Source organism: Ooceraea biroi, chromosome 8 (assembly GCF_003672135.1).
Source record: "Ooceraea biroi isolate clonal line C1 chromosome 8, Obir_v5.4, whole genome shotgun sequence".
NCBI classification, from domain to species: domain Eukaryota; kingdom Metazoa; phylum Arthropoda; class Insecta; order Hymenoptera; family Formicidae; genus Ooceraea; species Ooceraea biroi.
The window spans coordinates 9467105-9491539 of record NC_039513.1 but is presented as its reverse complement, the minus strand read 5'-3'; the positions used below and the strand labels follow the sequence as shown (position 1 = coordinate 9491539).

Genomic DNA, 24435 nt, shown 5'->3' with positions numbered 1-24435 from the left:
AAGAATTACTGCGCCTTGCATCTTCATGCGTCGAAAAATTATTGACCATTTACGCCACGTATTTCCGCTGACAAACAGACGATTAATGATAGTCGTGGATGAAAATATCTCTCCAACGGGGTAGCTAGATTCATATAATCTCGCGAGATTGAATTTACCTCGATTACGCTTGAGATGGACTTGTGCTGTCGCTTGGATTCAACATCAGACGTTCTTGTTCAACTGCCCATAATTATACGTCTTCTCGAGAAATTGTTATATTGCATTGTACAACTTCGAAATTTTAATTGTTACGTTCTTTTCAGGAGGCGTTCTAGCAAGTTCGTTTATCTCAGACATCCAAGATCTGCGGTCGCCGAGGCAGCAATTAATCAGGGAGGAATCAGGCCCGCGGAGGGTACAACGGAGGCCCGTGAATCGAGAATCGTGCACGCGACTACGCGATCGAGTCGGCCGGTGTATCATGCTCCCGCGGGTGTCGCGGAAAACCGGTGGTTTTCGATTCGTACGTTCCTGGATCGGCGGAGGTACGGTCTACGCGGGCGGCAATTCTTAAAGATGAGAAAGAGGGGACCCGATCGCGCACCGTCGTGGTGGTGGCAATATAAGGCCCGACGAGTGGCGGGCCTCAGCCAGTCCGTGAGCGGTACCTACACCTTCAAGGTCCGCGTCCTTGAAGGCGAACTCGTCCCCGATTTGTCCGCTAGCCCCGCGTGCCGAGGATTCCCCGTTCGGGTGTCTCGCGCGACCGAGAGCTTCAGCCGGGTACCCCTCGTAGGAATCGGGCCCCGCTCCTGCACTTTGACCCCCTCCCGCATCCACCCTGCCCCGGAAGTGGCGAACGGGTACGTCGCTACATCGCTACCCCACCTCGCGAACGGTTCCCTTTCATCCCTTCCCGCGTCGGACAAACATCAGTTGACCGGGAGTGATCGAAGGGTAAAGAATTGGGTGGTGCCGAGGCAACTCGTGATAAGACGACGACGACGACGACGACGACGTCGAGAGGAAGACATTAGGTTCCCCGTCACGGGTCAGGACGAGCATGAGGTCCTCGTTGGTGCTGCTCTTGGTAGCAGCTTTCGTCCTTGCCGGTGAGTACCAGATTTCTCTGCCAGCTCTCTCGCCGCTGCGTCCGTGTACCCATGTGTGCGGGTATCGTATCCTCGCCGCGACGTGGCATGTGAGAGTTCTCCAGTCCTATCCGGTCGTGACGTGGGAGGCTATTTTTACGAAGACCCGAGAACCACCTAATCCGAAACGGATTTTCTCGCTGATCGATCCTGATGGCGTGCTAATTATTCTCCACCCTTTGTGTCGTCTTTCGCATAAATTGTGCAAGCATCGCTGATGACTACGACTCGATTATGCCGCAAATAATCTGCGATGCGATACACGACACACGTTGACGGGGATCTCCGACGATTTGGGGTCGCATGTTAGAATAAATGTATACATATGTATCTCGACTGGAATTTTTTATTAATAACTTGATCATCTTATATATTTTTAAGACGAAACTAGGAGTTGCTGTACATGGTAGGGAGTTAAGTATTCATTGTTGATCTCGGAATATATTAATTGCGATGTATAATTGAAAGATCCCGAAGTACCGCACGCGTGGACACGTGAGATCGCGCACGACAGCCATTCAAAATGGCGAAAGTGTCACTGCAATCTGGCGCTTGAGATTTTCTCGGTCTACTTCTTGTAACTTCCTCCATTAGAACCGGTAGTCAATCTTTTTCGCATCGTAAACCGGCGATGCTCGCGACAGGAAGAATAATTCCGTGTAGCCGAGCCGATCATCGAGACGACAGGTTGCATAAGAGATTAGAGTGTGAAAGCTCCTCGGTCCGGTCGGTCCCGGATGGCTGACGTCACTGCCGTGCCCCGGGCGTCTGAAAACGGCGCGGGTGGGGGCACAACTTTCCCTGTTTGTCGCTCCGTCAAGTCGTCTCGCGAGCCCTGGGGACTAACGAGACCGAACATTTATCTGACAGACGTGTTTCATCGGATATCAGATGAAAAAATCCCCGAGAACCGAGATTTATAATTGAAACACTAATCCACGGCATCCCTTGAATGTAAGCTCGCTGGAATCTTGGTTTTCTTATGTCGTCTTAAAAAAATTCGTAAGGGATTATTTTTTAATGAGCTGATCAATATCTCAACTCTAAAATGGTTATAAGTATATTACAATTACTTGTGCATAATTAGAGTACATCGTATTACGATATGAGAGGGAAGAATTTACTGTAATCTGCTTTCCTTCAGGCACAATTCATTTTACTAGATTAGGGCCGGCGTACATTTTTAGGATTAAAATATCGTTGAATGTACAAAAACGGTGGGTGGCGATAATTAATTGCAGACGAGATAAAATCCCCATCACAAACTCCGCCGCAAACTCCGCTGTTTCTTTCCAGAGGGCTCGAACCGAGTCAAGCGACAGGAAGACAAGAAGGAGGAGAGTTTTGAGAACGAGATCTGCAAGGACAAGGATGCGGGCGAGTGGTTCAGATTGGTCGCCGGCGAGGGTGACAATTGCCGCGACGTTATCCAGTGCACGAGTTCCGGCCTGCAGGCGATCAGATGCCCGGCTGGCCTGTACTTCGACATCGACAAGCAGACCTGCGATTGGAAGGATTCCGTTAACAACTGCAAGCTGAAGAACAAGGAGAGGAAGGCCAAGCCTCTGCTTTATACCGAGGAACCGCTCTGCCAGGATGGCTATCTCGCGTGCGGAGACGGATCCTGTATCGAGAGGGGTCTCTTCTGTAACGGGGAGAAGGATTGTACTGATGGCTCTGATGAAAACATTTGCGGTAAGTCGCAGGAAATTTCCGTATTCCCTCAACGAGAAGTACTTCGGATCTGCAAGGAACAAAAATCTCTTTTGAGAATTGAAGAAATTTTGCGAGGCTGAACGATTGCGATCTTCTCGACGTTCCAGACATGGACAATGATCCCAATAGGGCACCACCCTGCGACCCCGTTGTGTGCGTCTTGCCCGACTGCTTCTGCTCGGAGGATGGCACCACGATACCTGGCGATCTCCCATCCAAGGATGTACCCCAAATGGTCACGATAACGTTCGACGATGCCATCAACAACAACAACATCGGCCTGTACAAGGAGATTTTCAGCAAACGCAAGAACCCGAACGGCTGCGACATCAAGGCTACCTTCTTCGTGTCGCACAAGTACACCAACTATTCCGCGGTCCAGGAGATGCACAGGAAGGGCCACGAAATCGCCGTTCACTCTATCTCGTAAGAATTGACTCCTTTTATTAACATTGTCATGTCTCTTTCTCTCTGTCATTCACGTTTCATCCGGAGAATCCCGCCGGAATTAGCATCCTCTGCGGGATTATCGCGACGGGACCCTATCGAGTGCAAGGTCTCAGGAAAACAGATTCACGAGGTCGAAAACTGCAGAGCAGGTTCACGAGTACAGGTTCCTGTGATGCACGATCATAGTCGCTCGCATAGTCATAATTGTTAAAAATGGAACTCGGTCACTACATATTGTTCACATGACAACTTTGGGGCAAGGCACAATGACGACGAGCGCTTCTGGTCGGATGCCACCGTCGACGATTGGGCGAAAGAGATGGCCGGCATGAGGATCATCGCCGAGAAGTTCGCCAATCTGACGGACAACAGCGTGGTGGGCGTCAGGGCGCCGTACTTGCGAGTCGGCGGTAACAATCAGTTCACCATGATGGAGGAGCAGGCCTTCCTGTACGACTCCACCATCACCTCGGCCCTGAACAACCCCCCGCTCTGGCCGTACACCATGTACTTCAGGATGCCGCACCGCTGCCATGGAAATCTTCAGCACTGTCCCACCAGGTAAGCGTTTAGCTGCATAGAAACGTTTCGGAAACAATATTCTACATTAACGAGTACCTCAACTTAAACGTACAAAATGTTGCGAATATTTGCAGGTCGCACGCCGTATGGGAAATGGTGATGAACGAGCTGGACCGTCGCGAGGACCCCCAAAACGATGAGTACCTGCCCGGTTGCGCGATGGTGGACTCTTGCAGCAACATCCTGACTGGCGACCAGTTCTACAACTTCCTCAACCACAACTTTGACCGTCACTACGAGCAGAACCGTGCGCCCCTCGGCCTCTACTTCCACGCCGCCTGGCTGAAGAACAATCCCGAGTTCCTGGACGCCTTCCTCTACTGGATCGACGAAATCCTCCAGAATCACAACGACGTCTACTTTGTGACGATGACTCAGGTGATCCAGTGGATCCAGAACCCGCGCACCATCACCGAATCGAAGACCTTCGAGCCCTGGCGGGAGAAGTGCACGGTAGACGGCCCGCCAGCCTGCTGGGTGCCCCACACCTGCAAGCTGACCTCGAAGGAGGTGCCCGGCGAGACCATAAACCTGCAGACTTGCGTGCGCTGCCCCAACAACTACCCCTGGGTGAACGACCCCACCGGTGACGGCTTCTTCTAAGTTGCCGCGCGCGATCCTCCTTCTCGTCTAAGTCAAATCCATCCCTCTCCTTTCTCCTCGGTTCTGCCGATCCTTTCCATCCGGAATCTCGACTTGAAAGCGCGTCGCGAGTCCTCGCGGTCCAACATCGCGCCGGGCACCGCCCGGACCGACGCGTCAGCCGAGTATCCTCGAGGCTTTCGAGAGCAACGGCGACTACGACGATGGGGCACATGGGATAAAAGAGGAGAAAGGTCGTCGTTAGCCCATTAGACTCCGGTGACCACTTTAGTTGCCAATGTTTCGCAATGTTTTATCGTTGAGAACGACGTGTCTGTGATGATTAGTTCTGTTCAGTTAGAACTACGGAGTCTAAGTGGACTAAGGACCAGTGGGAACGGAATGAAGCTCACTACCCGCTTCGCATTCACAGAATTGTCCCTTCAAGAATTAAATTGACGTTCGGCTTTATCGAGATTGCATCCGAAATTCGCATTCCACGCTACAGAAAAAAGTGTCACTCGCATTATTCGGGGAATTCGCAAAAATTATCTTTCTCCCTCGCGCGTACCTCGTTATCAGCTGACATAGTTCAAGCTAAACGTTCACCATGCACCAGCAATCTGTGATAGACTCCCGAAGGCGGCGTCCTCGAAGTCCTCGAGGTGGCAACGACGGCCGCGTCGATCATTGTGACGACGGTGACGATGACGAGAGTCACGCGCATTCCAATCGAACCCGGCAAAAGTAAAGCAAAATGTCGCGCCCCACCCGATCCCACGAGGAGAAATCGCGGATCTTTTGATGGCGGCGGTTCGCGAGTGGGATTCCATGTGTAATATAACCGTATCCCTCCCTCTCGCTCTCTTGCACCTTCGTTGCACCGGTCGAAAATCACGACGACCGATACCGATCTATCAGCAAGTGCGCTCTTCTCCCGTCGAGCTCTCCCCAGAAGTAATCCCCGAAGACCGCCAAATCGATTGTTCCCCGATTCGAGGTGCGCCCTTATTTTTTTTAAGGGTTCGCCGATTTATATAAATAAATATATATATAAATTTATATATATATATGAAAATTATAAATATATTGTACATGTATAATATTTGTAAAAGTAAGTGATATCAACACATAGCGTTCTCGACGAACTTTTGAATAAAAGATTCTGAGAAATCTCTCTCACACACACACAAACGAACGGACATGTGTTTTCTTTCTCTCTTTCTCCCCTGGCGCGCTCATCGTATTATTCATTACGACCGGTATTCGATAATGGAATGGAAAGTGGGGCACGTTTAGGTCCCGCAAACTTGACCGCCATTCCGGGGGGAAAATTCGTTTCTAAGGCGTAAGAGAGCGGATGAAAGCGCGGGTGTACACCGGGATTTATTCGTTCATTAATCTTGGCATTACGCCGGGCGGTATGGACCGCGCGCCGACCGCTCCCGCAAAGTATCAAAGCTGTTCCAAGTTAATCAGAATTAATGTTCCTCATTAAAATCGCGCGATGCGGACACGTCGCGGAGAAGGTATCCGCTACCGTGCGCACGCCTTTACAGCGCCGGAGAAAAATCTCGTTCGTGAATCGTGAACACGCGTGGTTCGCCTCTCGCCGGCCGGACCCTCTCTTTCTCTCTCTCCCTCTTTCTCTGCGTGCGTTTCCCTCTCTCTGTTTCATCTCCTTTGCAAGAACACGATTCGACGTTTTCTCGACCGACTTGCATCTGACGGCCGTTAAAAGCCGCCTCGCTGCTGCAATCACAATGCGTGTGCAGGCGCATGTACGCACATCGCGAGGACCGCGCCCGATTTATGTTAACACCACCACGGAAAGCTCGTTCCGGTTTCGTAATTGCTCTGAAAATCCTGCACGCCTGTCTCGGCTGCCGCCCCGTCGCGGCCTTGATCCGAATTCGATTCACGATACCGTGGGCATCGATGACGCGACAAATTAAGGACGACCCGATCCGACCCACGCTGCTCGAGAAAACGCACAAGAAAGTGCCCCGAATTTCGAGAGCGGCGATGGCGGCCGAGAGATCCTCCGTATCATTATATCGATTTATGTTATGTTTCGATATTACTCAGACGCTAATTAGCTTCAGATCAATTTCATCACGAGTGACAATGATTTGTAATATTCCGAGATATTGTCAAACTCTTAATGGTGCTTTAAGTTCTCTCGTTATCAGCGATTCCAATTAAGGGGAGTTTGCAGATCGATTACAACAGAAGAGTTTCTTGGAGAGGAGTTTCTTGTGATAACTTGAGAGAGAGGCGCAACAGATAATAATAAATCTCGAAAAAGGGAAACGGCGTAGCACGCAAGCTTCCGTTCGTGCAGACTTCGAATTAAGTCGCGATAAAGCGGAGGCGAGCTCATCACGAGCATTACAATGGCTCGCGCGTCGGTTGGCTCTTTATACCGCTTACCAAGTTTGCCTTGCTAATTAAGCGGATTAGCGGCATCGCGCTGCCCATGTCGGACGTCGAAGACTACAAACGTGCAGCACCGCGACAATATGGGACGTTTGCATACCGCCGTCTCGCCGTTATTCCCGGCGAACCGAGGCGAAAGAAAGGAAAGGACGAACGCGGGAATAAGAGAAAAATAATGGTAATCTTCTCGTGAAATACCAACCGGCCGCCGACTGGCGACAGCGGCGATTGCATTCCGATGCAGCCTCTTCTTTCATCGTCGTTTAAGTGTCCTTTACGCGCGTCGGGACACTAATCGGTGTTAGGAGGATTCTGCTGCCGTCGATCCTGCCGGGGGACTCCCAGCGAGCGAGCAACAGGTTCCTCAATCATGACCGCGGGATCGTAAACCGAGGGACTGTGGATAAAATTGACCGTGTGTATTTGATCGTGCCGACCGTCCCCAGCGGTCTTGTATTACACGCGGGATAGATTTGTACACCGTAAACCCGTACACGCTTTCGCGGGACACGCTGTGGCAACCGTGAGCGCGCGCGGCCTCGCGCGTTACTCTTCCCTCATTATTCAAATGCCTACTCGCGAACGGTTGCAGGCGTTTGTCTGCACTTTTAATCTCGCGGTATAAACTCTTTGTTAGATAATTTCCCCGCGTCACGCGAGCCCCTGGAGGTGCACCCACGATCGGATCCCACTTATCCGTAGAAGGTACGCCAATAGATTTCGCAACGACGAAGGTGGCATTCTTAAAGTAGCACCTGCAGCCTGACGGCGCTCATCTCAGCTCGTTCAGCATTTTTCGGTGTCAGGCATCGGTTTGGTAATTTCTATAGAAAAAAGCTCATATGACAGACTGCCTGAAATATAGCTGCAATTATGATTTACGTTTGACAAAGTATATTAGATTTATCTTGACCTGGATCCGTTCTTGATCTTCTTATTATAATTAATATACCACTTATTATTACATCCAATTATGTGGATTAATCTCCCTCTCTAATCAGCCTCAACATCTCCATTTCTACATTAAATTATTTATAAGCCGCTAATTGTTGTTAATAAACCGCGAGCTGATGAAAATTCATGAGCTTATGATTTTCGAATGTGAAAGACGACGCGGATGCATCGCATACACCGGGTAGGACGAACTTCTTTCTCACCTCCCGTGGAATGCATCGTCTCCCGTGCCGATGCCAATAAAATACGCACTAAACAGCGACAACCTGAAGATCTCGCGTAAGCGAAAGTAGAGAAAGCTGCGTATCTCTCGCGGAGCCGCGGCAAGGCCGTTTCTGTTTAAAGACGAAACACGCCTAACGGCACCATCCGGATGCTGGGATCACGTATCACGCGCGGCACCCGGTATTAAGTGCGTGCGCGTACCGGATCAAGAGACACGCTGGTGTCTCGCGCCAAGTGCACGCGCGAGGCAACGCACAAGCGGCGGGACTGGACTGCCCCGTAGATATTAGCACAACATTTTTTCCAGGCTTATTAAATATCACGCCAACACGATAAAACTGCTCGACAGATATAACATTCTTGTAATAAGAGATTGAGTATAATTACCGCTATGTACAATTAAATATTTAAGAGGAAGAAGATTTAACATAGAGAGTGAAAACTATCGTGTTAATTTTTACACAAAATAATGACAAGGAAGATATATTCATTATAGATATGTGTCTTTATATAGGAAATTATAGAGAAATTATACAGGAACTAAGTACATTCCGATAGACAAACCTTATGTTTCTGAAATAGATCAATTAATAACCTCCTTAAGAATCAGTCTTCAGTCTTCCTTAAGAATAGTCTTCAGTATTTATAACGAATGCCAAACAAATCTTGTTCTGCCCTAGGTGGTATCTAAAAGAAAAAAAATGGATCCAATCAGAAAAATAGACAAATGCTATAATGCACATTGGCACCACATCATTCTTGGAAAAATAAAGAAAATTAAATCCACCATTTATTAGAATGGGGAATTTTTAATCATAAATGTTTAATGTATTAAATTTTCCTTTATAAAATGTTAATTTGTCACGGTAAATCTATCTACTGAACATTATTTCTTATTTTAAATTAACCGTTTTGTAAGATAAAGTTTACTACAATATGATAACAAGTAACGTAATAACTTACATGTTGTTGGCTAGAAGTTGATGAGGTTTGTAAAGTTGTATTCTTTAGGTTTGAAGTTGATGAGGTTTGTAAAGTTTTATTCTTTAGGTTTGTTCTACTGTATGAAATAGTACAAAAATCTTCGGGTACAAGTACAAGCGTTTTGTCATCAGTACATATGTTCAGCAATATGGCAAAAGCCTCATCTTGTGAAAACATGGGAGACACAGCAGGACCCGTAGCAAATTCCTGCGGAGTCAAGCTCAAAAATCTTATCTTTGAGAATGCATCTCCAATAACAGATCTCAAGTTTTCTCTGTTTGTTGGATCAATCAATTTTCTACAACATTCTGACTTGGCCCATTTTTCTACAGCGATGAATAATTCTATCTCCGAACTGATCTCCAAATCCTCCTGATCCAAAACTGTGAGCAGTGTTGCCAGTCCTATGTCCTTCCAACTAGATTCATTCAATACTTCGCTGGTCATTGTACATATGATGTCTAAACAGTCGTCCATTAGCTCACATTTCTCAAAGAGCTTGGCAAGTTCGTACGCCCTGCACGCTCCCTTTGGTGAGAGATTGGTGCACAAATATTCTGTGCATTGCCTCACCAAAGATGGCAACATGTATCTATTAGCGCAGTAATACAACTCGCATACCAACTTGAAAGAAGTAAATTCCGCTTTTTCTGTGTATATATACTGTAATAAGATTTTGAACGCTTCAGACTGAACATCCCTTATTGGTATTGGATCGTCCTTCTCTGCCGTGCTACCAAAGAACATGGTTTCGAAGATTGGACTGGACATTGCCAGAAACAACTTGTGGCCGTTGAAGATCCGCTGCTCTGGCTCTTGTCCCACGATGAACTTACAGTCGGACCATAATCCAGTGTCGAACAGATATTCGCCGCGTTCAGAAAGCTTCTCCTTGCTGGTCTGCCAGTCAAAGCAGGGAAACGACATCTTTGTAGTATAGCGCGTTTATGTGCACGCTTGTGTATACTGATTTCCAACTGTAACGCGAGCAGAGCAACAAGAAATTTTAGAAAACTGACCTAGGAAAACCTTTATAAAGATGCCAGAGTCACACTAAACAGAGTCGCACGTACGCACGCTTGCTTTCTTCTGCCATTGTTCTTCCGCTGTTATCGCGACCAATCGCGATCGAGATCGCGATTTAATATAGATCTTAAGTATTTATGATTCATGGCGAATCTGCTCACGCAACTATCGTGCTGCCACCAGAGATGCCAGATTCCGGTGGCGCTGATCGCATTTGGTAGCACGTGGTGGGGATGACATGACGCACACAAGCTACGTGTGGTATCCGTGCGCTCGGAACCATTTGAAACCGTTTTGAAACCTAATTGAATTTTAAAACTTTTACACGTTCTAAGTAAAACCAGTCGTAAAGTAATTTTAGATCAACCGATCAAACCGATGTGTAATTTTGCACAATAATGTCAATCAATTGGGTTTTAAGTAAAAACTGTTTGTATTCTCGACAATTTGTATTTCGACTTAATTACGTTTCTGTATTAATGACATGCTGAAAAGAGATAGTTTCGGCTTGAGACGACGTACATACACGCCAATACTCGGCCGTGCAATTGCGAAGGTTCTGCAAAGTCGTACATTAATAATACGGCACCGATTAATACAGAAAGCTTTCAGGAAGGTTTTAAAATCATTTCAAGATTTCACATTTCGTATGCAACATTTCTAAAAGGATTCCGCAATATGTCATATGAAATGTTGCAACAGAAATGTTTCTAAAACCTACCACATGCAATAAATTTGAAAAAATGTGAATATTGTAAAAAGTAAAATTATATATATATATATATAATTATAAAATATATATATATAAAATAAATATATATATAATAAATATATGTATATAAAATATATATATATATAATTTTACTTTTTATAATATTCACATTTTTTTCAAATTTATTGCATGTGGTAGGTTTTAGAAACATTTCTGTTGCAACATTTCATATGACACATTGCGGAATCCTTTTAGAAATGTTGCATATATATATACCTAGACCAAGTATTCGATCTTTAATGAAGCTAACCAGTTGACAAAAAAATGCATTATCTTCACGTATCCTTTTTTTCTTTCAAATATAAGTGTTGGTTGAACAGAGAATTATATATCTATATAATTCTTTCCGTTTAATCAACTATTTGGAGGAAGAAAAAGGAAAATATATAATATAAGAACGGCTCTTTGTCAATGTGCCAACAATTCACGCCTTTTAAAGGGAAACTTGGTGAATACTTGGTTTAGCTATGTATGTGTATATCTATATATCTTATATATATAGATATATATGCATAACTATATACATCTTATATATATTATGTATTTTTTTCATTAAGCATATTTCAGAAATCATATTTATTATATTAATTAGATTGCAAATATTAAATAAAAACGTACAATAAAAATAATAAATACATTTTATATATAATTTTTATTATAACTTTTTAGTATTTGCAATCTTCTGAATACTCGTATAATAAATTTAAATATAATTTCTGAAGTATTTTCAATTTATTTTAATAAGAGCTTTGTAATTTGTGTGCAACATCATAGGAAAGTTTGAAAATTATTTCAATTAACCTTTAGTAATATATCAAAAAGATTTCAGCTATTTTAATAATCTTTCGACAATATTTCAGAAAGGTTGCAGATTGATCTATACCTTTCAGCACCCTTTCTGGTTAAGGTTTTGAATGCAAGTGTCGCGGACATTTTGCTATTCCGGAGTTGTCTCATAACTGTTGCAGAAACATTTTGCAATGTTTATGAGATGCTTTCATCTGTCAGATGAAATACTTCTGAAATATTTCTGAAATGTTTTCGTGCTGTATGGGTACGTTTCGACGGAGAGAACGAATTAAGCTAGGGATGCAATTTCGAAAGCTGCAACGCTGTCTGGTGCGCTTCCAGCGTATAGCTGATCCCGGCTGAACGAAGCGCAAGGTGTTAAGCCGCTCGCAAGTGTAAAAATACCGATAATGGAATATTTAATAACTGCCGTTGCACTTTCTGGTCGACGGCCGGTGATGGCGTGCCTCGATACGAACCGAATGAATAAGAAACGGTGAATCGGTGAAATTGACTCCTATTAGGTCAGTAGGTGACGGAAGGCGAGTAATGCGGCCAGATATTTGTCTATCTGTTTGCCACGACTTGTTTTCAATCGGAATATGCAGATAAACATCGTACCGGCCTATCTCTGTGTCGTAAATTGAAGTTCTCCTTGCTCGTCGAAGTTGGAGATTGGAGAAATTCTCATAATGCTTCATTTCAATGCTGATGAATATCGTATAATGTAATGGATAATGTAGAAATAAATTCCGTTAAACGTAATAGATATTATTGACATGAGTAAACACATGGAGTTAGCCTGTCAATTTTATTATACAAAGCACATGGAATAAAATATATCTTATTTTTTATTTAAATTAACATAAAATTATTATGTAAAATATAGATTTTGTTTGATATGAAATTGTTAGGTTGCTATTTTGAAAAATTGAGGTAAATTATATTATTTTAATGACGAAAAAAAGAGAGTCCTTCGAGCCGGATTTGAACCAGCGACCTATGGATGCCTGCTGCACGTAGCTCTACTCAACCTCTACAGTCCACCGCTCTACCAACTGAGCTATCGAAGGTTTGATGACCAAGGTTGCTTAAATTGTATATATCTATTGAAATATCGTTTACATTTATTGTAATACAAAAATTATATGCTATGTTAGAGAAGTTTAGAATAAAATAATATTGAAAGAGATAAAATATTTTCCAAAGTGAATTTGAATTAACAATATATAGGTTTTTTAAAATGATATTTATTGCTTTAAAGAATAGGAAAATATTTGTTTCCAGAAAGATCAGTATTAATGCGCAACATATTTTATTATTAGCGGTATTTTAAAAATTAAACGAGAACAAGAAAAAAATTCCTTCGAGCCGGATTTGAACCAGCGACCTATGGATGGCTATTTTGGAACACGCGATCAACTACAGTCCACCGCTCTACCAACTGAGCTATCGAAGGGTACGGACTTAATTTTCTTAAATAAAAGTCTGATGGCACAATAATATTTAGAGCAAAATAAAGTAGTGAAAAATTCTACATTTAATACATAAGTCATAATTTTCAAACACATTTTACTACAAATGCATAATGTGACTGAAAAAAAGATTAAAGATGGAAATCGATATTTCTGAAAAAAATTTCTAAGCCAGATTCGAATCATATATTATTGTAATGAAGAATTTATCTAATTTGTTATAATCCATGTCTGCAGTCGAGTAAATTATTTTAAAAAATTATTTAGATTTATAACAAGGTAACAAACAATTTTCTGTTGGATTTGAACCAGTGACCTATAGATGTCAATTTGTTTAAATAATTGTACAACTACAGTCCACCGCTCTACCAACTGAGCTATCGAAGGCTTGCATTTCATTCGCTCAGATATAATTAACCATTTAAATTGTAAAATAATTCAGAAGAAGAAATTAAAAAATTTCCTTCGAGCCGGATTTGAACCAGCGACCTATGGATATCCATTTGTTTATATTATTGTACAACTACAGTCTACCGCTCTACCAACTGAGCTATCGAAGGCTTGCATTTTATTCGTTCAGATATAATTAACTAATTAGAAGAATTCAGAAGAGAAGAAATTAAAGAGAAAAAATTTCCTTCGAGCCGGATTTGAACCAGCGACCTATGGATGTCCATTTGTTTAAACAATTGTACAACTACAGTCCACCGCTCTACCAACTGAGCTATCGAAGGCTTGCATTTTATTCGTTCAGATATAATTAACTAATTAGAAGAATTCAGAAGAGAAGAAATTAAAGAGAAAAATTTCCTTCGAGCCGGATTTGAACCAGCGACCTATGGATATCCATTTGTTTAAACAATTGTACAACTACAGTCCACCGCTCTACCAACTGAGCTATCGAAGGCTGTTATTACCTCGTTTAAGTGCATCAATCATGAGCAAATTGATAAAAAAGAGCAGATAGCCTCAAGTATGCCGATAGACTCATGTCCCGACCTGGACAGTGATGATAAAACAACGGTTTACAAAAAAGCGATGTAAATTTACGACATCGCCGGCGACGCCCGCTTTTTGCGGTTCACCGTGTTCCGCTACTTTTGCTGCGATATTAATGTAACACAGCCGACGTAAGACAGGTAGAGAGCGCGTAATAATAAACCGTGTTTCAGCTACCGGCATTACACGAGCGTTCCGCCTGGACGAGCAGAATTTTCTTCTCACTCCGGTTCCGTTGAATCGCGGCACCGCTTATCGTAAACGGTGCCTACGTGAAGCAACAAGAATAATTGCGCCTGTACGTCGTTCTCCTCTCTTTACCGTAACGAGACATAAATTACAGCGGACGACAGACCAATACTTGGAAAATCCTGTGGTGGTCTACTAAGAGAAAACTCAATTAATGGAAAATAAATCTTAGATATTGTTCCAAAGTCTGGCCGGTCCGGGTCTTTTTACTAAATCTGCTTGAACGAGTCTGGCATCCGATCAATCTCATTAACTCTTCTCTCTCTTACGACTTTCTAACTATTCAGGAAGATGGAATCTGCAGCAATTAAAAAGCGCATTTGCATTTCATTATGTTCAACTGACTTGACCTGATTAATTACAATTCGTACTTCTCGTCCAGCCAATATGGAAGCTTCGCGAAGCGGATGCTTATTTGTCGCTGAATCAGTAGCTCGAGATCCTCAAGTACTGCATTTTACTTGAGGCACGCGCCACACCTCGTCACGTCACCCACGTACATTCCAATCGCTTTTCTCCTGGAGAAGGTGCCGCAGAGCCCAAGTTGTCTACGGTTAACGGTACTACGGGCTCAGGTAACGGAGAGCAAGCACGTGCCACGCGGTTTATTACCCGTTAAAATAATAGCATTGAGATAAAAAAAAGGAGGCTTGTTAAGTGTTCTGTCGATAGCTGGGAGCAGCTGTTCCGGATGGACCAACGGTTCTCCTTCGAGCATGCAAGGACGCCACCGGAAGATCGATTGAACAATCGTCGGGTGCCACGGCGAAGTGCATTACTCGACCTCGAGACTGTATCGTCAGTGTCACGAGAGCGCAAATTTCTTGCGATCGATCGAGCGGCACCGTCCTTGCTTATCGGCTTGCTTCGTCGGTTCTTATTTCCATGCGTTTTAATGACGATTGGAACGCGATATCGGAAGAATTTTTCTAGTGAAAGGCATGAGAGATCGCCGTTTGCAATCCCAAGTTTAGTGACTGCCGATATATAGTTCGTTAATGTGTAGAACTCATATCTCGATTCGATTCGTCACACAGATGCTAAAAGACATCGAGAGACATAATCAGCCGATTTGTATGCTGAAGCCTGTGCATATCCAGTTTCGTGCCAACACACGTATACGATTTGCTAAAAGTTTATCATAATTATGCATAGGTCAATATAAAATGTTACGGAGATTTTTATAAAGGATCGAGATACATGGAGAGGTATTTTTGCCGGCTTGTAGAAATCATGGATGAAAATGAAATTGGATTCAAGAATGGCACGAGAGAGCCTCTCGGCATCTTCCACTGTCGCTTTCAACTTTCAACTCGCTGTAACCATCGCGTTCTCCCCACTCGATAAGCTTTTTTTTTAATGTCGCGGGATGTACATCAAAGGTGTAACGGGATACCTACGTTTATTACGACACTTCTTATTATACGCAGGAGGATCTTACGAGAGAGGGTCATGCCAGGAGACGACATACAATCGTCTGAATCGAATCAAGCGCAGAAGCGGCGTATCGGCATCTATTACGCGATTTTCTTGAATGCGTTCGCATTATCTGATCAATCATGCTTAAAGCGGATTATGATTGCAGAGGATTATATTTTCATTATCCTGCTTGAAAGACGAGAAGATTATACGGCAATCGGTGGTGTCAAATACCATGCACGATATCCTGTTTAAAGTCATCAAGAATAGCTACTTGATAATGATTATATTTATCAAATGCGATCACTGATAAGTAAATGTATAACTTCCGGTACACAATTACACGAGTACTTAGCACTTGGAAACAAAAAGAAATGTGGAAAGGCTTGGCAAAAGGAAAATTGCAGTTACGGGACTCGAAGCTTGCACAGACTTGCCTAATTAATCCCGTTTGCTTAGTTAGCCTTAATTAATCCAATGCTTTCGCTCTTAGGCGTAAGTGGCGTATGAAAGTAAATGTGATCTGCACCAATGCGAGTCACCGTTTAACAGGCTTTCATGAATCGCTGATCATAAATGCACTATGTAGGGTTCGCGGAACGGAATATTTCAGAGTTTAGACATTGTTGCATTATCTACAAGTGAACTATAACATATGCTCGTGCGCACTAGAAAGCGCACTTTTTGGCTGGTGCCCTGGCGAGATCGCAGAAATAAAAGCCGCTCTACAACCTCGCGTGCGCTCTCATCGCCTTGTGGCCGCTGCATCTCTTCAGCTTCGGCCCTGGATTACATGACATACAGCGTTTGACAGTGAAAGTTATTTGCGATCGTGCTGTGTGCCCCCGGGGGGTGTCGTGCAGCGCAAGAACCGCACGCTCGCCTCTCGTCTTGCCTTCAGCCAGAGAACATGATCCCGAGTCATCAAGTCTACCTATGTTTAATTATTCTCTTGGGCATTGCTTGATTATGAGAGCTTTTCTTACTGCAACAGTTGCGAAACTTGCCTGCTACGAGAAAAGATGTTTGTGAAATAAGGTTTCTTCAAGCGTCTTTGATTCGCGTATTTTTTCCTCGTAGCTCTGAAGACACACGGGGGAAAATCGATCGACGATCCGAAACTGCTGATGAAGAGCTACGAATTTCGCGGATCGATAGCTCGCTCCAGGGACACCCCGACTGCGCTCCATCCACCTCACCACACCTCTTCAGGGGCAAGGTCGACCGCTCCCTACCACTATGGCACGTATGGTACGTACACTCGTGTACAGTTCCACGGAATAAATCTTTCATCCAGGTACCACCATGTACTGCCACCTCGTCCGACCCTGCGGACGAACTGGTGAAAGTAACAAGAGGCAAGGTCGTCTCGGGCCACCAGTTACAAAATCAGGAATTCCTCGAAAATCACGGAGAGCCACGTATCGAGCCACGGTTCAATCGATTGTGCGGGGATAACTTGCGCAAGGTTTGTAAAAATTAAAAATCATCAGCATGGCTGATTTGAGAGCTGCCTCGCTCTGCCATGTCACGCGGAAAACATTAGCGATGCTTGCCAAATGGTATATTCTCGTGCCAGTTTGAGGAACGTATGTAACATCTTTAAAGGGTCAATTGGCTCTCGTTTCAGCGATATATTCTAAAGATTATTTCCGACTGAAAATATTGTGTCAATACTCTCCTTTGAATGTATAATGTCCTCTTTTCCTATATCTTTCTCCTCATGTAAGAAATCACAAGCATCTCTTTACCGGAAACCAATACGATTACCGATATTCCAGACAGGATGTACTTAGATAAGCTCGCATGATTAACGAACAAGCTGGGCGAGATAAAAATAATACGACTTGCTCTATTTTCTCTTAATTCATATTTCCAGTAAACAATTAAATTTCACCGACGATTTCTACAACGGAACGTCACAGTTCGAAGAGACGAGGACTCGTTCATCCTCACGAAAGCGTGACAAGGTGATCACCCATTTGATCGTAAAACAGTTTCGAAGTGTCAAATACCACCGATACCAGCGGATATTGAATAAGCACTTTCCAATAATAAAAAGATAGTTATCTCGAGGAGATAACATGAAATCAATTTATTGCAACATGCATATTAATTTCATTTTATTACTATTATTAATGGAAAAACAGTCTATCTAAAAACTCGATAAACTTTAACAAGTTTCTAATAGATATGTATAAATCTCCGTAATAATGAAGAAAACAGAATATACTTCCCAGGTTCTTAGGTGTTTGAACATCGCATGCATGTTCCGAGCAAGATGTAACGAGCTGCGATAAAATTACGTGTACCTCATGGAGAAAGGTGCAGAAATAAACGTAGTCTACAGCCAATTTCCGGGATGTCGTCGCTCATGATCGTGATAGCCACCTGATCGTATACGAAGATCGATCGTTTCCCAGTAGATAAAGTAACTGTTAGGTGCATGCATGACGCGTTATCGCAAACGGCATTGAGGAGATATATAGCTACAGAGATTTTCCAATATAAATTAAGATTTTCCGAGACATAAGTGAAAAATCAATCAAACGCTGTACATTTTTATCCTGTCTATCAAGCACTTTTGTGCCTTTTTGTGTCAATATTGCAATTCATGAAAACTACCAAATCTCGAGAAGACGTTTAAAGATGAACTTACGCGTTTAACAAAGTCGATACCCTGCAGATTGAAAATAGACGATTACTTTCACTTATTCCCCAGATAGGACTACTCATCTCCGTTTTTTTCACGAATAGTTTTAATTCACCTTGACTTTTAGACGGCTTATAGCTTGCCAGCTTAGCCAGCCGGACATAAGCTAAAGAGGAGAATAACGGGACACGTTAGATCAACGTTGAATTTCTGAAGGCACGTGTTGTAACAGTAATATTAAGTAATATATGTTGACAGGATTACGACATCGGCTTAACACTTGGTATTTCGTTTCGTTGCTCATAATCGCTTCGGTGAATCGATCGCACGAAAAGGAAGAAAAACAGAATCGACTTCAATTAATATATTTATTTGTACGCATCTAGCAACGAAGTTAAAGATAGGAATGCTCATCATCGTACTGAGATCCTGGTTTTCGTTTTAAAAAACGGGCAAATTTGATTTTATGCCGCTAATACGGCCCTGTCGGGACGTCGACATCACGATCTAGAAGGCAATTTAGAAAGGTGGATCACAAAATTCGGGTCGCCGTATGGACTTTCTTCGAGTCGCGCAACCGCTGCTCTCGGGGATCCTCGTTTCTCTCGACGGCTTCTTTCGGTCGAGCCACGAAAAAGTGCACACAACGCACGTCCCCAAAGAAAACGGGAGCTAATCCCGTTTGGGCAACGAACGGGGATGGCTGATGAATGTACATTTGCGAGGACTGTTTAACCTTCCAGCAGCAGAGACTGCTCAGACGCTATTTTTCTCCGTCTGGAAATGGCTCCGCGCATAATAAGCGTCCCGACGACGCACGAGTCGCATAAGAAGCAACGCGCTGGCAAAACAAAACGAGATGGGCGAAGAGTCGAGTGTCAAGAGCTGCTGCCTCAGCTGTCCCATGGAAGCTCTTCGACGGTGAATAATCGCTGGCAGAAATGGTACGCGTAAGTAACCGGCATAAATATTTCATCGGTATATTTAATCCGTCGTTACGCGTCGAGTTCCAATTCTGCCCACGTAAAATTACAAATCCACCGATATCCCTGTAACGCCCCAATTCCTGACACGGCAACGATCAATCCCAACTCATCGAGTGTGTCAGCTGCAACTGGCTGCGGCAACTGCGGCGACCGAGCGTTGGCACTGCACCAAACATGGTCGTGCCCTTCGGCACGGTGAAAAAGCGGAAAGTGAGAAGAAAGAAATTCCTGGTGTATGACAGATCGCTAATTCGAGGAAAGCGCTAGGCCTAATGCGTTCTGTCGTTATCGAAAGGAATCGATGGCGCCGCTGGCCGTGGATCACGGAAGGCTGTTTCTGCAAGGTGAACCACCTTCCTTCTCACCTACGAGAGCCGGCGGTGCCTTTCCACATGCAGAATTTCTCTCCCGCGATTCTCTTTCAGAAAGTTTACGGCGTCGGATAAGAGAAGCAATCCCCGCTGGATCATTCCGTATCGCCGTATAAGGGGTGCCCTGAAGCTTCAAGATTAATCAGAAGCTTCTGTTGCACGTCGACGAAATTCAGTTGTCTAAGGCTCTCGCGATTTCTTCTGCAACTGGCGAAAATGATGATCATCCCCCCGGAACTTTTTCCCTCTGATGAAGGAAAAATTAATTTTCTGGAATTTATCATTACAGGATTGATCAGTCGCGACTTTCGGCACACCGTGTAGGGATGGTTCTCCATAGGAACGTCTCTTTAATTAACGTCTCCCTCGCGAATGCGACTCTTAATATTTGCTCGAGGCTGGCAATTATTGGCACCGAGATATGCCCCGGAAGATTCTTCGTAGAAACTTTTCCATTTAATCGGACGCCGATGAGAGGCGAGAATAAATTCCGCTCTCGACGTGGAGGAGATTTTACACGGAAGCAGCCAATAACTCTTCCTCATCGCGTTCTCGTTGAACTGTTCTTCGTAATGTGCACTTTCTGCATACATTAAGGCCGCGACTGTCATTATACATTATTAGCCGAGAGTTTGAACATCTCGATAATTTGTTATTAAAATCTTCCTTGATTACGACCGGTCATTTTGCATACACTACGCATAAGATTCACTATACTCGCTAATTTACATCTCGCTCGGGATCGTGCGCGAGGACGGGTTTTTATTAATCAACGGGGTATCATCTCGCGGCGCAGACATTTTCACTTTTCACAAATTCACGAAAATTACGAAACCGCGTTTTATATAATATACACTCCTGCTACTTTTTTTTTAACGGGAGGCAATTATATTTGTACGCTTAACAGCTTCTTCGTCGATCGCGAAGCGAAGCGGAAGGCTGCGCCGTCACAAGGTGAACCGCTTTCGTTCCCGCGCGATGTTGCAATTAAATTGCCGATTCAAGCGAGAAATAATTCAGCTCGAACCGTAGTTTTCCTTATATCCCGGCAAACTTAATCGGCGATCAGTGCTGGGATCGTTTTAGGAAACCATTAATGCTGCATTAGTCACCGGTTGTTTATTCAGCAGTACAAGGATAAGGAATTGACATTCCATGTCGGAGACGCGAGCGGAATCTTTGTTTAATTTCGCGTTAATTTCCAAAGGGAGGTCGGCGTTCCCAAAAGAAAATTGTCCACATTACTGACGCAAAGCTCCGAGACAAAGGCTGATTATTCTTCGCCTTTTTCCTCATCGGAAAGCGTCGGTGTCTTCGATGGGAAAGTCTAGATAAGGCGAGCCACGCAGAACGACCCGCGAGAGAAGAGGCACGTTTCGAAATACGAGATGCGCATAATTACACGCGCCTACTTAGGTGCATCGGGAATGCAACGGCGTCCCCCGTTTTTCTGGCACGCCCTCGTCCTCGTGGCCATCGTCGTCTGCCTTTCGATCGGCCTTTATGGCGCGTATCTCTCGTAGAAACCCGCGAGTGCCGTTTCCACTGCTATCGCCATCGTCGTCATTGTCATCATCATCGTCCACGTTGTTGGCGAAGCGCGAGAACGGTATTCTTCATCGAGGGGAAAATTTCGCGGGAGAAATCGCTCGACATCGTTTGCCGTGGTTTTCGCCATGGACTTCAGTCATTGTAATTGCACGCTTATGGTTGCGTTTAGCTGCAAAGCGTACTTCGCACGTGGCGAGCAGCGGCCCGAACATTCCGCGATCTTATTTCGTAACAGTTACATCATTATGCGTTTTGCAATGTGCATCGAATGAGAGAACGCCAGTCTCTGGAAAACCGCCGTTTTCAATGATTTGTTTGGTCTCGGGATATTTTGTTCGTAACCGCGTGAAATTACGAATTTACGATCTCCCGTGTTATTTTCGTGTAATTGGCGTGTGCGCCAATTTTCCTCTCCTATACTCGATGATTAACTGTATTATACGCGTGTGGCGCGTACGTCGAAAAATAGAGTTCTATTATAAAAGTATAAACGCGATTACGCGCGTAGGCTTTTATATTGGCGTGACGTGAATCCAATTTGTTCGCATTTACCACGAGGAAGTTGCTCGGATCATTGCGTTTCTCCTGACTTCATCGCGGCCCAAAACGCGGAGGAAACCAGGTCAAATCGATGATCGTAGATCAAGCCACGATTCGACCGATGGAATTCCGATCACGTGGCGGAAGAGGGTTCGTTCGTATGATCGACGCGTAGCAGGAACGTGATTTTCACCTTGACCGTGAACGGGTCATTGTCCACTGGCTACATCGATCTCTCTTTCTTTCTCTCTCTCCCTCTCGAGATGGTCGACTTTTTGGATTCATTGGACTAACTGGAGCACGTCGTCTCTGGTGTAATAAAAATTGTAATAACGCCAAATTACGATGAAACAAAACAGATTGAAATTGATGATAGAATAAAGAAACACAACGTGACATTATTATGTAATTTATAGTGACAAAAGAATACGTTAATGACAGACTGAAACTAGGTTCCGGACGCGCACGAAACTTTCGCTTCCAATATCCCCCAATTTATACGAAACGGCGTTCGTGAGCAAAACTTGGACATTGTTCGACGAGTTTCAAGAGTGATTATAAATTAGAGGATATCAAAGGTGAGAGTTTCTCGTAAAAATCTTGTGTGCATGTGTGTGTGTGTGTGTGAGGCATGGTCGGATTAAGTGCCAAACTGAGAATCGTGTTCTGTTTCGGAGATCGCTGCCACGTGTAACTCGCGATGCTAAGAACTGGCTTGTCGAATTAGCATATTTAACTCGACGAAGACTTGGATTAAACTTGCTCGCACGCGTGCTTCTTAAATAACACAGTTTCTTACAGTTTCCAGTCGTTTTTTAAGATCCTCCTCGGAAGATAAAGGTTTTTAAGATTCTTAAGTTCCTCTAAAATTAACTTGACCGACTTTGATGAAAGTTGTAAAAATATCAGAACTTTTTTGCAAGCGTTAACAGCGCGAGGTCGGCAATGGATCAAGACTGACCCACTTTCACCATCCATCATTATTAAATCATTATTATCGGGTAGAAATCAATAGTAATGATAGTTGGAACCGAGAACACCACAAGAGTACTTCGGAAAGCTAGAAAAATTAGAAAAGCTTGAATAGAGAAGCTGCTCGTCGGAAAACGGAAGGAAAATAGGAAAACTCAGGTCAGTGCACAGCAGCACACATTTAGGCGAATATTTGATCAAGGATTTTGCAGCTGAATTTAGTCAAGCAGACATTCGCCGTAAATTACATTTCGAAAGAAAGGTCGACATTTATGAACCCTCGACATTTATGAAATGAAAATAAGTTATCAGAATAACCAGGCGCTATCATATAACTGTCACTTCCACCTTCGTGGTTATCAAGATATTTCAAAGTCTGTGAGAATAATCTTTCGTAATTTCCTAGAATTCTCCAAAACGCTGTTCTACATTCATTCATTTAATTCCGTACACGTTTGTTTCACAAACTCCAATTTATGTATTGCATATAAAATACCGCATCGTGATCGTATCATTTCACCGATTGCAGCTCTGTGTTCGAATTTCTATCCTAGATTCAACTCACGATCTCAGTAACGATGTTTATCGCGCCTATCGCGATAATTACTTTTCCATTTCTTGCAACGCAACGATCGAGGCAACTCGGCGCAAAAAGCGAGCGCAAAAAGCAGCGACGAGCGCCGTTCTCCAATCGATGTTTCTCATCGCTCCTCGCGAGCGATACGATTTAAAAATCTTCCTGGGATCGTCCGAAGAAGTCGAAGGTGAAGCTTACATCGGCGATCGTCGGGATTAGCAGTAGTTCAAGGAAAGAGCGAATGAGCGGCGCATGTAAGGGTAATCGGCGGTAAGGGGTGGAGAGGAAACGCGGGGGCTGCAGGTGAAGAAAAGCTGCAGGTCAGTGTACTGTCGGCTGAGATGATGGCGCCTGAGAGAATAGGCTGCTCCTCGCTTCGAAATGCCGATTGGCAATTGACATTTATCGTCGGCAGCCGACCCCGCGGCCGTCCTGGACGAGATAATGAAAACTCTCTCGGCTGCGATTAATCCGCGACGATTGTGCAATCGGTGATAAATTTAGACACCCGAGTGCGCGCCGCAGCGCCGAAACGATATTTGCGCTTCAAATCACTATCTTGACTTTTACGAAGCTTCAAGCTACTTGGGAGGTCGCAGTCGTTTCTCGCGAGCGAGCAGCAGTGACGTATGGTGACGATTGGTACCGGAAAGTGACGGCAGTCCCCATCCTAGCAGCCGCAATTTTTAATTTTTCGCCCGGCCACTTTTACCCGCAGGAGCAGCCAGTCGCTGTTCGTGCGATCTCTAAAAGATGGGATCGATCGCAAAGATAACGAGGACTCATGCTCGTCTAGGAAGGTCCCGACGAGGCATAGGTCGAGAGGGAAAGGGGGGATGATAGAACAGGCCGTACATACGCACACCGTGAACTGAGACGAAAACTGGTTTCCCGCGCGGTTCCCCATGTTCATTATAATACGTATGGTGAACGTGTGCCCCCGTTGGCATCTCGACGCGTGCATCTCGCCAAGGACTCGGCACGAGCGTGC

At 44.2% G+C, this 24435-nt stretch overlaps 2 protein-coding genes and 5 non-coding genes across 7 annotated transcripts; 1 reads left to right on the top strand and 6 right to left on the bottom strand.

Annotated features, from left to right (window-relative positions):
• The first annotated feature begins 675 nt into the window (after positions 1–675).
• LOC105275631 lies at positions 676–5661 on the top strand. The gene is made up of 5 exons (XM_011332600.3): positions 676–1094; positions 2430–2828; positions 2957–3275; positions 3561–3860; positions 3956–5661. The coding sequence occupies exons 1-5, from the start codon at positions 1046–1048 to the stop codon at positions 4482–4484; spliced, it is 1596 nt and encodes a 531-aa protein (XP_011330902.2). The 5' UTR covers positions 676–1045; the 3' UTR covers positions 4485–5661.
• Positions 5662–8563: 2902 nt separating this feature from the next.
• LOC105275632 (BTB/POZ domain-containing protein 1) lies at positions 8564–10170 on the bottom strand. The gene is made up of 2 exons (XM_026971652.1): positions 9045–10170; positions 8564–8768 (listed from the first exon to the last, which is right to left on the bottom strand). Exons 1-2 carry the CDS (start codon positions 9990–9992, stop codon positions 8718–8720), a joined length of 999 nt encoding a protein of 332 aa, XP_026827453.1. The 5' UTR covers positions 9993–10170; the 3' UTR covers positions 8564–8717.
• A 2454-nt stretch (positions 10171–12624) lies between these two features.
• On the bottom strand, positions 12625–12725 carry Trnay-gua. The gene is made up of 2 exons: positions 12689–12725; positions 12625–12660 (listed from the first exon to the last, which is right to left on the bottom strand). It is a non-coding gene; the product is annotated as a tRNA-Tyr (tRNA).
• A 289-nt stretch (positions 12726–13014) lies between these two features.
• Trnay-gua lies at positions 13015–13111 on the bottom strand. Its single transcript has 2 exons — positions 13075–13111; positions 13015–13050 (listed from the first exon to the last, which is right to left on the bottom strand). It is a non-coding gene; the product is annotated as a tRNA-Tyr (tRNA).
• A 477-nt stretch (positions 13112–13588) lies between these two features.
• Positions 13589–13687, bottom strand: Trnay-gua. The gene is made up of 2 exons: positions 13651–13687; positions 13589–13624 (listed from the first exon to the last, which is right to left on the bottom strand). It is a non-coding gene; the product is annotated as a tRNA-Tyr (tRNA).
• A 75-nt stretch (positions 13688–13762) lies between these two features.
• Trnay-gua lies at positions 13763–13861 on the bottom strand. Its single transcript has 2 exons — positions 13825–13861; positions 13763–13798 (listed from the first exon to the last, which is right to left on the bottom strand). It is a non-coding gene; the product is annotated as a tRNA-Tyr (tRNA).
• A 74-nt stretch (positions 13862–13935) lies between these two features.
• On the bottom strand, positions 13936–14034 carry Trnay-gua. Its single transcript has 2 exons — positions 13998–14034; positions 13936–13971 (listed from the first exon to the last, which is right to left on the bottom strand). It is a non-coding gene; the product is annotated as a tRNA-Tyr (tRNA).
• Positions 14035–24435: the final 10401 nt, after the last annotated feature.

Coding starts and splice junctions, on each gene's coding strand:
- LOC105275631 (XM_011332600.3), top strand. CDS start 1,046: ATGAGGTCCTCGTTGGTGCTGCTCTTGGTAGCAGCTTTCGTCCTTGCC. Junction 2,829..2,956: donor CTCTGATGAAAACATTTGCG/GTAAGTCGCAGG, acceptor TCGACGTTCCAG/ACATGGACAATGATCCCAAT. Junction 3,861..3,955: donor CTTCAGCACTGTCCCACCAG/GTAAGCGTTTAG, acceptor GAATATTTGCAG/GTCGCACGCCGTATGGGAAA.
- LOC105275632 (XM_026971652.1), bottom strand. CDS start 9,992: ATGTCGTTTCCCTGCTTTGACTGGCAGACCAGCAAGGAGAAGCTTTCT. Junction 8,769..9,044: donor CAACTTCTAGCCAACAACAT/GTAAGTTATTAC, acceptor TTTTTCTTTTAG/ATACCACCTAGGGCAGAACA.